This window comes from Gadus morhua, chromosome 10 (assembly GCF_902167405.1).
Source record: "Gadus morhua chromosome 10, gadMor3.0, whole genome shotgun sequence".
NCBI lineage: Eukaryota > Metazoa > Chordata > Actinopteri > Gadiformes > Gadidae > Gadus > Gadus morhua.
This window is the reverse complement of record NC_044057.1, coordinates 20422916-20435415: the sequence shown is the minus strand read 5'-3', so window position 1 is coordinate 20435415 and position 12500 is coordinate 20422916. Positions and strand designations below refer to the sequence as shown.

Below are 12500 nucleotides of genomic sequence, written 5' to 3'. Positions count from 1 at the left end.
GCGTTTCCACTGCCGACAGTACCCTTATGGTGGGGCGGGGTTTAAGCCGGATGGCGATAGTCGCGGCAGCTATGTAAGCATCGTGACCACATAGCAAGCCGACACAGGGTCGCCTGATAATAAATCCAATGAAAAGAAGAACGCACATTTTCCTAAATAAACGAAGCTCTCGCCGTTGTCCAGAAATACCTTACGGGGTACTGTGTTTGTTTGTTATTATCCCCCCCTGTCGCACGGAAGTTAGGAATCATTCGACCATTCAACGGACGGCGTGTGTAGCTCGAACTTGTCGAACTTTCACACCGCGAGATAACCCAACGGAGGAGTATGAGGAATAAGTACGCTAAGTCCGGGCCCCGTCCACCACTTTTGGCGGTGGAAACGTGAACCGTTATATACTATACCTATTCACAAACCGAACCGCACCCACCGGGGGAAACGCGCCATTACAGTACTCTGTCCAAACAGTCCCCACTCACAGCCCCGGTAACGAAGGGCGACAGACGGGGGCAGAGAGACTGATATTCGCTCTTTGTGGTGGCTGCCAGTGGTGCCAGTGCCTTTGACGCCCGCTGAGCAGTAACAGGCTTAAATGAGCAGAGTGATCATTGCCAGCAGGGGCCTCTGGCCAGGGCTGCACAGGGGCTAGATTAATGTCAATTAGGAGCCCAGGCGCTTCGTCCAGCCCAGTCCTCTGCTGATTCTGCCCCTCTCCCGGTCACCCGGGGGAGTCTCATTTACCACATTTACCCATTATAGTCTTTAATACTCCCCTCTCATTTAAACGGCCGGGACGTTGATCTCTCTCTCTCTCTCTCTCTCTCTCTCTCTCTCTCTCTCTCTCTCTCTCTCTCTCTCTCTCTCTCTCTCTCTCTCTCTCTTCCCCCCCCTCTTCCCTGACCAGGATTGGAGACTGAGAAGGACAAGGCTTTCTATCTGCCTCTATTGATCTCTCCTCTTCTGTGTGTTTCTCTCTCGCTTTAAAACAATTAGTCTTTCTTCCCAGTAAGCTGCTGACCAGTAAGAGGAGCAGATTAACATAATTATTGAAGTTTTTTTTTCTCTCTCTCTCTCTCTCTCTCTCTCTCTCTCTCTCTCTCTCTCTCTCTCTCTCTCTCTCTCTCTCTCTCTCTCTCTCTCTCTCTCTCTCTCTCTCTCTCTCTCTCTCTCTCTCTCTCTCTCTCTCTCTCTCTCTCTCTCTCTCTCTCTCTCTCCTCTCTCTCTCTCTCTCTCTCTCTCTCTCTCTCTCTCTCTCTCTCTCTCTCTCTCTCTCTCTCTCTCTCTCTCTCTTTCTTTCTTTCTTTCTTTCTTTCTTTCTTTAACATAGGGAATTCATCTCCAGCCTGCGGGGGTTTGGCTTCTTCTACAGTGACCTGGGGGAGGCGCTGTGTAACCGCGAGCCTGCTCCTGGCAACCACTCCCTCTGCTGGAACGGACAGGAAATGACAGACAGGTAATCTCCAGCTGATTAACGTCTTCATTGATTGGACAGGACTCCATCACTGATTGAGGGAGATAACTACTTCAGCTTGATCTGCGTGTCAGCGTGAAGACTTTGGGCGCCTCTGGTTGAGTGAATTTATTCTTTGTCATATTGACATTTCTTTATTAGAGTACTGCCAGGAGTGTGTTAAGTGGAATGAAGGTCAGCTTTACAAAGTTCTCTCTCTCTCTCTCTCTCTCTCTCTCTCTCTCTCTCTCTCTCTCTCTCTCTCTCTCTCTCTCTCTCTCTCTCTCTCTCTCTCTCTCTCTCTCTCTCTCTCTCTTTTTCTCTCTCTCTCTCTCTCTCTCTGTGTCTCTCCCCCCCCCTCTCTCTCTCTCTCTCTCTCTCTCTCTCTCTCTCTCTCTCTCTCTCTCTCTCTCTCTCTCTCTCTCTCTCTCTCTCTCTCTCTCCCTCCCTTTCTCAGTGCTCTCTTTGCAGTCTCTCCCTTGCTTTATGAGGACCAGTGTAAATCTTGACATAAGCTCTACAGGGTGTTATTAACGTCGGACGCTCTGCCGTCTTCCTACCCTGCTCAGTTAATTGCCGCTTCGATCATCCCCTCTTTCCTCATGTGTCTGGCCGAACCTAATTTGGATTTCACAGTATTTCAAACGCTGACCAACCCCCTCTCCCACCCACCTCCTCCAACCTTCCACTCTGATCCGGACTCGCATGCAATTTAGCTTACATAGTGCGTTTGGGTTCACTTCCACCCGTGGAAAAGGTGCATTGATTCAAATCAAAGGCGTAGACACCACACTTTGAGTCCTCCTAGAGGAAGTGAGAAAGTTTGTATTTGATCTCTCCAGTCGTCACACAACGTCTCCCTGAATTTGTAGAGTTTATGGTAGAGAGGCCAGAAAAATCCCCAGTGTGTGTGTGTGTGTGAGAGAGTACGTGTGTTGGAGCAGGAGACAGCTTGGCCAGAGGGTAGGGCGATCCTGTGTGTTGATCAGTGGGCAGATCGCACCGTGTGATAGGTGGAGGTCGACTGGGTTGGAAGTTGGCCCCCGCAGGAGGACGAGGGACAGAGTACGACATGAGCCAGGAAGTCACCGCGTCAACAGAGAGGTCATATTTATACGTTTGCCGTTTGTTAGTCGCTTTTATCCTAAGCGTCTTCCATGCGTACATTCGTAGCAGTGACGTTGCCCGTGGGAATCAAACCTCTAACGGCAGTAGTGTTACTGCGATGTTCTTCAAGTCAAGTAGAGCTATGCCGGATCTGAATCGCAGGCCTTGCGTCGAGTTTGATCTGGATCATCGAAAGTGCGTTGGCCGTTGGGGAGAGATGGTAAAACTTTTTGTGGAGAGAAGGTGAAAGCATGGAAAGGACGCAGTGTTATGGTTGTCTACTTGACAGGCAGACATCATTAGGCAACACCGTGGATCGCAACCTGCCCGACTTTAAACGTTAAAGTTTTCCCATTAATGCAAACACATCCGCTTTCTACCTTCTATGCTACTTGCTAGGAGAGTGTAGTTGTGTTTGTCTAATTAAGACAATTCATTGTAAATTGCTTTGGATTAAAGTGCCTACTCACTGATTTAATAGCAGTAACAATCTCCATATTGTGTGTGAAATAAATAAGGTGCTAAAACAAATGAGCAGAGGATAAATCGATCAAAGGACCCCAATACAAACAGTATGAACCCTCAGATCCTGGTGCCTTACTGTCATGTTACCTCTGACATACGCGTGCACACCAGTATCGCACCAGATTGCGCCTTCCATCAAGGTGACACCAGGAGCTCCAACTCAATATGGGGTTAACGAGAAAAAGCTAAAGAAAACCTCTGCCTCTTCATTCTGCCAGGGCCCATCTCGATTGGTTCCCCGTCCCAATCCCCGTCCCCCCCTTTCCCCTGAACCCCACAGAGAGCCAGAATCAAACTTAACAAGCAACCTGTTGACTGACTGAATCAGACATGAAAATAATGAACATGGTTCAATTGAATACATAGAGAGAGAGTTCAACGGGATAGGCTTGATTGAAGAGTTGAGGAAACAAAGCGCTTTGGGAGAACAGCCGGTGTCCTGAGTGTTTGAGGATCACAGCGGCTGGTTGCATCCAGCCAGGTAAATAATGAGTGAGCCTGGGCCCAGAGACATTCGTCACTGGGAAACAGTAGCGCCTCACTGGCCCTTATCGCGAGGTAGGATCTCTCCAGCTCCAGCTCTGCTGGCCCAACCCATATTTCCTGCGCTAAATGATTCTGGGCTGTCTCCGTTATTAATGAGATAATTAAACAGCGAATGGGGGTTGGATCATGGCTAATAAAAATAATAAATAACTGTGGAAGTGTTATTTGAGTTTAATGAAAAGCCAGACTGAGCAGCCAAGGAGAGTCTGATGAATGTACCTGGCTGGAGAATGGTGCGACTTGCTAGTGCTGTGTGTGTGTGTGTGTGTGTGTGTGTGTGTGTGTGTGTGTGTGTGTGTGTGTGTGTGTGTATGTTGTGTGTGTGTGTGTGTGTGTGTGTGTGTGTGTGTGTGTGTGTGAGTACATGAACATGCATGTGCTTCCGTGTGTGTATAGGTGCATGAGGTTGCTTGTGTAGAGAATGTGAGAGTGCAATCATTCATGAGTGTGTGCTTGTGTGTGTCTGTTTGTGCGCGCGCAGGCGTAGTATATTGGAGGTCATCAGGTGTATGCAGTGGGTAGCAGGGAGAATGGCTATGACCTCATGCTTTGCCTCACCTGCCAAAGGGCATGCAGAGTCACGCAGAGGTGTGTGCGCACGGACTTTGGTCCGTGCACACCCTCTTTGGTTACTTGGGCTCCCACCGGTGGCCCTTTGTCCTCCATATCTAAACACTCGCTGCCTTGTAGCAGCTAGACATCATCTGTAGATAGGACCTTAAACACTCAAGAATCACCCACTAATCAACGAAACCAGCTTAAAGTCATCGAAAAGAAACATGCTTTTGAGCTGGTTTTACAGACTTTTTGAGCCCCCCCGTGACCGTTCCCTTTAAATATCAACCTCAACATGAGGCTCGGTCCGGAATTATGTTCCCTGTCACATTGGGGTGACATAGAAATACCTTCAAAGAGCTGGGTCTTACGACCAGACAGAGGTAGACGGCAGCCATTGTCCAGAGCAGAGGACATTGTACCTCCAGACGTGTTTTTTCCTGCACACAAAAGGAGGCAGCCCTCAACGTATTTCACTGCCCCAGCCTGTGGACATACAAGGGCATGGACACCCAGCATTGACTCAGCTGCATTACTTAAGAATAGTAACAGTAGCACGTATGAACCTGCATGACAGCTACTCTCCCCCGCAGACAAAGATAAACACACACCTCCCCTCCCCTCCCCTCCCCATCCCTCACTCCCAAGGTTTCACCAGGACCGACACCAGTTTACGTGGTCTTTATGTGTGTCATACAATACTTCATTCCAAAAGGTCAAAGCCTGTTAAGGTGGGAACTGTTTCTACCGTGCTCAGAAAACCCAACTAAAAGTTCCCATTCCCAACACTAGAGGGTAATAATAGCTCATTTATAATCACAGAGGCCTACCAGCTCATTTTAAACCGGAGAAGCCTACCTGCTGTTTACGGAGTCACAAATCACACTCATTCAGCCCAACGTGCAATTAGCATGTTTGTGTTGGACTTCCTTGAAGCCGGTGCGGCCGGTGCTTAAGAACACCGCCAACAGCAACAAAGTGTTTTAACCTTAACATCTCCTTCCCTCCTCCACCAGGTTCCCGGCTCCAGGCCTGAAGCGGACCAACTCTCAAGGCTCTGAGTCCAGGAGCAACAAGGTCCCAGAGCCCATCATAAGCCAGATCATCGACAAACTCAAACACATCAACCAGGTGGGCTGCCTGCACCTTGTTCGCCTGCCTCAGTCTGTCCGTGTGTGTTATTGCTCATGTGTTTTCAAATGTTCTCGGCCTGCGTCATAGTGTGTGTGTGTTTGTGTGTGTGTGCTGTGTCTGTGTGTGTACGTGTTTGTGTGTGTGTGTGTGTGTGTGTGTGTGTGTGTGTGTGTGTGTGTGTGTGTGTGTGTCTGTGTCTGTGTCTGTGTGTGTGTGTGTGTGTGTGTGTGTGTGTGTGTGTGTGTGTGTGTGTGTGTGTGTGTGTGTGTGATTGTGTGTGTGTGTGTGTGTGTGTGTGTGTGTGTGTGTCCATTTCTGTGTGTACGTGGTTGGGGGTTTGCGTGTGTGTGTGTTCGTGTCCGTATGAGTTAGTGTGTGTGTGTGTGTGTGTGTGTGTGTGTGTGTGTGTGTGTGTGTGTGTGTGTGTGTGTGTGTGTGTGTGTGTGTGTGTGTGTGTGTGTGTGCGTACAGGTATGTCACAACACCCTTGATACAGAAGCCGTGTTGTTGGTAGACCTGTGTGTGGCCCTTTTCCACCGTGCAGCCTTCCCAACACTGAGCCCGCCTATGGGGGAGCACGATGCTGTGGGGCTCTTTAAACCCAGCCAGGTAGCTGGGGTTCCCAGGGGCCCCTCTCCTCTCTGTGGGGTCCAGCTAACGAGGGCCACGGAGCCACTGCTCCACAGAGCCTGTCTTGTTGCCCCCTGAACGATGCACTAATTCAAGTCGACAGGCGACTTCTTCAATGGGCTTCTCTGGATGTCTTTCCGAGGCGGGATAACGTGGCCGTGTGTCCGCTCTTCAGCCCTTCAGTGGACACGGTTCTGCTCAGCCGTGACGTTAATGAGGCGGCAGAGCCGTGCTAGTCCGGGGACGCCTGCAGCTGAGACTGTGGACATTGCGGTTTCAAACCCGACTGGGATATCTTGCCAAGAACTGAATCGGCACTAAAGTGTGGCAATACGATAACGAAATCGAAAGTCACATTGTACATTTTAAACAGAGATTGCTGTCAATGTCGTCGGCCGTATGTGTTTTTCTCGCGGTGATTCACGTCCGCCGTACGATTTCTTTACCACTTGAAAAGTTCTGATGATGGATCGGGCCGCACACTGAGATTCCCCACTGAACATCCAGCTGCTGGCGAGTCATATGTTCCCATAGAAAGCAACGTTGGGAGTACGTCTTTGGCTACGAAGTGAGGTGATTCAGATGACATCTCGTGATGCGGAGCAAGCTTTTTTTCTTTTGCTTCCTCATCCGTTCGCTGGTCATGTTCATCAGCACATGTTGAGTTGCGTGTGAAAAGAGACTTTTCCATTGCTCAGCTTTTATGTGTGTGTGTGTGTGTGTGTGTATGTAAGTCTGATGTGTGTCTGTGTGTGTCTGTGTGTGTGTCTCCGATCCAGAACGCACAGCGGGGGAAAAACTAGACTGCACACAATTATTGATAAGCCGTTACAGTGTGTAAGCAATGGGTGGGTCTAAGCAATGGGCGTGTGTGTGTGTGTGTGTGTGTGTGTGTGTGTGTGTGTGTGTGTGTGTGTGTGTGTGTGTGTGTGTGTGTGTGTGTGTGTGTGTGTGTGCGAGTTAAGCGTACAGTACCAGAGTCCTGTCTTAGTGCATTACACTCCCCTCTCCTCCCTCCCTATTCAAGCAATCTATGGAGGGTTGATGGGGGGGGGGGGGGGGGGGGGGGGAGGTATTTAAGGAGACAGTGTGGGTCTCCACCTCCACCATGTTTAAGAGAAAATATGAGTATGTGCTCTGTAATTTTCCCAATTACTTTTTGCTGTATTACCTCATGCATGCTTCGTCCTGTTGAAGGCTGGGGCGGGGGGGGGGGGGGGTGTATTTTGAGCAGCGAGTGTTACAGGACCCCCACCCACCACCCTTCCCTCCCTCCCTCCCTCCCTCCCTCCCTCCCTCCCTCCCTCCGACATCTCCCTCCTTTCTTTTCCCAAAGTCATTCTTCCCACATGTAATTTGTCCCAGAAATGTTTTTGTTAGACGCTAGCTTGGAAAGAAACACAAGGCCCATACAGGGTTTATCTTACAAACACACACACACACACACACACACACACACACACGCGCGCACACACACACTCTCTCGCTCTCACTCTTGCTCTCTCTCTCGCTCTCTCGCTCACTCGCTCTCTCTCTAATGTAGGCTAATGTAATAAAGCGTTCAAAACGTACATGGACAGAGAAACAAACAACATGCCATGGTGATTAGCAGCAGAGCTACTTCCATGTAAAGTCCTCATGTTAGTGTATGAATGTTTCCCAGAGACTTGTCAAATAGGAGGGCGATAGCTAGCTCTATATTTAGAGGCCTGAGTCAAAGTATTTAAATAAGTCCATTTATGTAGATAGTTGAGAATTTAGAAAATGCATTAATGAATGTCCGTACGTTTATCATAAGCCTTGGCCAGATGTTTTGACGTCCAGCTGGTTTTCCGTATCCCCCCTTATTTCTATCTTTTTGTGCGTGTGTGTGTTTGTGTGGGTCTGCACATACGTGTGTGTGTGTCTCTGCACATGTGTGTGTGTGTGTGTGGTATGAGGTGCTCATAATCAGATGAATCGGTCATTATGAAGCCATGCTGTGTGGCGACATATATAGTGTCGGTTTTTAAAGAGGAATATGTCCAGGGTCTGCAAACAAACGAGTCTGCTTCAGTATTTACCCTGCACAATTAGCTGGCATATACGACAGACCATAATAATCCCCCCAAACACACAATAGACACGATCCTCCGGCAAGCGCAGTTGTGTTGGAACGGAGGCCTCCTCTCTGATCTCCACTTCAATAGGCTGGAGCAACATCTGATCAAAGTGTGGCGGCACTATGCGCCATGTTTCATGCGTAGTAAATTGTTCTCATAACAATATCTACGTTTTCTGGAACAGACGTCGGAACAACAAAAGAGAAACATCGCTGTTTGTCAAAAAAAGAGAAAAAAAAGTTTGCCTCTGATGGTGATTGTGTTCTTTATGTTTGGATGGATATGCATGATGAGAAACAGGAATGATGAATGATGTGTGTTGATTTCAATTTGGACATTTGTGTATTATGTAAGTGTTACTTTTGATTTATTTTCATGACTATTTGTTGGCAGATGTTTCCGTTCTGACTTCCGAAAGTTTGGTTTACATTGCCGATACAATTTTACTTACCCTAACCATGCAAGTATAAATATGATGATGGAATTGACTCTATACTGTGTTGTTTTCCATGTAAAAACACTCTCCAGCGTCTCCAATGGTTTCAGGATGAATTGGTCCAGGATGTAGAGGTTCAACTCTATCCTATGTTTTACCATTGTGGTGAAGCTCGCTGCATACATAACCTGTCAAATGCCCCCCTCTGTCAAGGCTCTGCTGAATGGCTAGGGTGTAAGTAAGCACTCTTGCGGCACTGGAAAAAGAAAAGTGGTGACGTATAGAGAGAAGGGTCGAAGGAGGTGATTTACAAGTTCTCTGCCTCTCTCTTCCCGCCCGACAGACCACCAACTCTGGGTCCCGCTCGGCCTCGACAACAGATCTTATTGAACATCTGATAGCAGATAGAGCTAATCACTTGCATCTGCGGCCGAGTGTGTAGCTGTGTGTATTAGCGGTGTGTGTGCCTCAGTGTGGCCCCGGCCAGCGTGCGGATGCTATTTGAATAGTGTAATGTTCCTGGACGTGTGCCAGCACGGTGCCACGATAGCTTACACGTCTGCGTCTTAGCCCCCGATAACGTCTGCGTGTTGCTTGCATGTTCTACGAAGTGTGGGATACAGTCCTCTGGGGCACCTTTTTTAAACAGCCACATATTTTCCATTTCGATGCGCATTACTCGCCTTTTTTTTTTGGCAAGACTCGTGAGCAACAATCTAATTTGTCATGTTTTGTCCAAACGACCAGAGACCCAGGGTCCCAGGCTGCTGCCGAGTGCTAATCCGTCCCAGCCCACTGTAAGCGAACCACGTCACGTCATCGAGAGGGCCCCTGGTTCCAGCTCTTGATGCTGCGCTATGGAAAGCAATGCCCCCGCTCTCAAGAATTCACTTCCTTCCCTAACGTTAATCCCCCTTTCGATGTTTCATTCCTCCACTTCGTTAAGTGCACCGTTATGACGGCCTTGTGAGACGCCTAGCCCGGCTTTGGGGAAAAACCTTTCATTCCTCATGTTGTCAGTGTTATCAGCACTATCCCCCCCCCCCCCCCCCCCCCCCCGAGACACTTATTCCCTGTGCCTCTGGGAAAACTACCCCCCCCCCCTCCTCCTACAAATATACAAAACAACGACAAAAAACAATGCAAATCGTTCCTACCACCTAACCCATACATATGAACCGATAGTTTCTCACGCCCGAAGCTGCTGAGGTCATGGATTTCTTAGCAGCCAAGTATGCAGTGTATCGTGCCCTGTAAGCGGAAGAAGAGAAATTACTTTTATTCGACTCCTTTCCTCGTCTGGGGGATGGCTCCACCCACCCCCCCCCCCCCCTCCCCTGGGACCCCTGGGACAGCTCTGCACATTGTTACAGCGGGCGGCTGGTTCCAGTGTGATGTATGTGATGTGTGCAGTAGGCTCTTTACATGCGCCTTTACCCAGAGGTGATGAATTGTTTCAGCATAGTTTTGTGGACCATATCGTCTCGGCGGTGTTTGGGTGGGGGGGGGGGGGGGGGGCAGAGTATGGAGAAGATATTCCCTTACATAATGTATGTTGTTTTTCATTTGGAAAAGAATGTCCTCATCCAATGCCCTGTTTACGCTATCAGTGTTTGTAGATTTAACCGGTTATCATAGCTCTGTAAATTAAATTAATACCGGACATATTTGGATGATCCCACTCTTGTTTTCAGGGACATGGTTTATTTCTTTTCCGACATCTGGTTGACTTCCCAGGATATCGAGTTTCGCCTCCGAACGACTAATCTCACAGGAGACGCATGAACTAGTGGCGAAAATAGAGCAATTACGTGATTGGTCGTTGATTATACCTCGTTCCCTCTCATTTGTCGGAGCAGTTTGCCATTTGGAGGGTCAGAGCTCTGGGGACTGTTCTGATAGGCTCTTCCAGGTGTCTTTCACGCATTAAAAAGCGCGTGAAAGACACACTTTGTCAGGGGGAATATGAAGCCGGGAATAACGTGGAGGGACCTCCGCACACGGTACAAGGGGAAAACCTTCTTCTTGTACCGTGCTTGGTTCTGCCGCGCTCCACCTCTCTTCAACCTCTCCTCCACCATCTCCTCCTCCTCCTCTCCTCCTCCTCTCCTCCTCCTCTCCTTGGCTCATTTAGCTCCACCGTGCCGCTGTGGCCGCCTCTTTCTCGCAGCCCGGCTGCGTTGAGTTGTGTGGGACAGACTGCAGCTCCGCCAGCCATAGCCCCCCCACCCTCACACGAGGGGGAGAAAGGGAGCCTGCGCCTCTCCCCATAATTGAATCCAGAACCTGGGAAAATCCAGCAGGTAGGACAGGCATCCAGGGTGGAAAATAAACCAGAGCCCGAGCGCCACAAATTCCATCATGCAGTCTCACTTCCTGCGAGCCACTGCCGCCATCAGAGGCCCCGGGGCCGGTATGCTCTCAACACCTCCTCCTCCGCGTGCCCGCTCTCTCTGGAACACGCACTAACATGTAGCTTTAATATAGACACACACACACACACACACACACACACACACACACACACACACACACACACACAGCCTTCACACACTCACACACACACTCACGCACACCCCGGACGACCAAGCATTACGGTTTAGCCTTGGAACTTAGCGCTAGCATCCTAACCAGAGCAGACACTTATATAGCCTTCCTGGGCGATGTAAAGTGCAAACGCCACGTGTAGCCGTTAAAATAAAGTCCAGGGCTGAGGTATCCGCTGGAAGATGCGGAGCGACACGGCTCGTGTTGTGTGCGCGTTGTGACGGCGCCCGGGTACAAAATGGTGGCGGCCCCTTTAGGGTTTCCACGACACTCCGGAGCCCCGGGCTCCTCCAATCGAGTGCGTCTACAATCAGGCTCATGGACGCCATGGGTGTCAGACCTGCTCCCGCTGCTTTTGTAAACGTACGCTCCCTCACCCAGCCCTTATGTCTGCGCCTTTCAAAGACCTGGCTCTCGTTTGATGTCATGTACTGAGGGTTTTTTCAAACGTCGTTTAATGTGCCCCCCCCCCCCCCCTTTTCCACCAGCACCACCACCAACCCTGGGGTGTTTGGTGCTCTCGGCCCCCTTCTCGTGGTTTTATGTTCATGTAGTAGGACTGTGGGGTAGGCAGGGGGGGGAGAGAGGGGTGTGTTGTTTGGGGGACCAAGGTGCTTGTATAGCCATAAGGGCTCTTCAAATGAAGTGTGACACCTGGTGCAAATCTCCAAGGAGCTGAGGGGGTTGTTAAAGGCAGAGTGGGTGTCCCCCCCACCCCCCGTCCCCGTCCCCTTCCCCCACTCCCCGTTTAAGGCAGCCCACACAAACATGACCCCCTTGTTTTTGTGGATTGATTTCTTTTAACTTCTTCCCATCCATGAGTCCTGGTGAGAAGAGAAAGAGAGAAGGAGACGGCGCTTTACAAAGTAGTACAAACAAATCAACCCCCCCCCTCCTCCTCCTCCTCCTCCGCCTCCTCCGCCTCCTCCTCCTCCTCCTCCTCCTCCTCCTCCTCCTCCTCACGCACCCCAACACCTACCCACGACCCCTCTCTCTCCTCGGCTGGCCCCCACCTTCTTAGCCGCTGGCTGGGAGGTCAGACGAAGCATGTGAGGGCCCTTTTCCTCCCAATTAGTCTGCCTGCTAATGAGGACTAAGTGACCCCTACTCTGCCTCCACCGCCACCGCCGCCACCGCCAGCCCACAGCGACCACCGCCTCCTCTCTCATCTCCACCACCTCCACCAGCGCCCCAGCCACCACCAGCACCACCTCCATTACCATGGCCCCAGCCCCCACCATTTTGAACACTGGCAGCACATCCAAGACCTTCAAGGTGTCCACAACCAGACCTACCACTTATGTATCTATCACCTCCTCTACAACCACATCTCCTCCACCTTCAGGGGCACTATCCCCTCCGTAATCCTCCTGGTTGCTCCTTCTTCTCCTCAGGACATGGGGTTCACTGGTTTCTCTCTCTCTCTCTCTCTCTCTCTCTCTCTCTCTCTCTCTCTCTCTCTCTCTCT

At 50.1% G+C, this 12500-nt stretch overlaps 1 protein-coding gene across 1 annotated transcript in view; it reads left to right on the top strand.

Annotated features, from left to right (window-relative positions):
- Positions 1–12500, top strand: part of gpc3 (glypican 3) — a 101020-nt gene that overhangs the window by 62993 nt on the left and 25527 nt on the right. Inside the window, exons 5-6 of the mRNA XM_030369262.1 lie at positions 1328–1453; positions 5200–5314. Of these exons, the coding sequence (XP_030225122.1) occupies positions 1328–1453; positions 5200–5314 (241 nt within the window). The remainder of the gene's footprint in view (positions 1–1327; positions 1454–5199; positions 5315–12500) is intronic.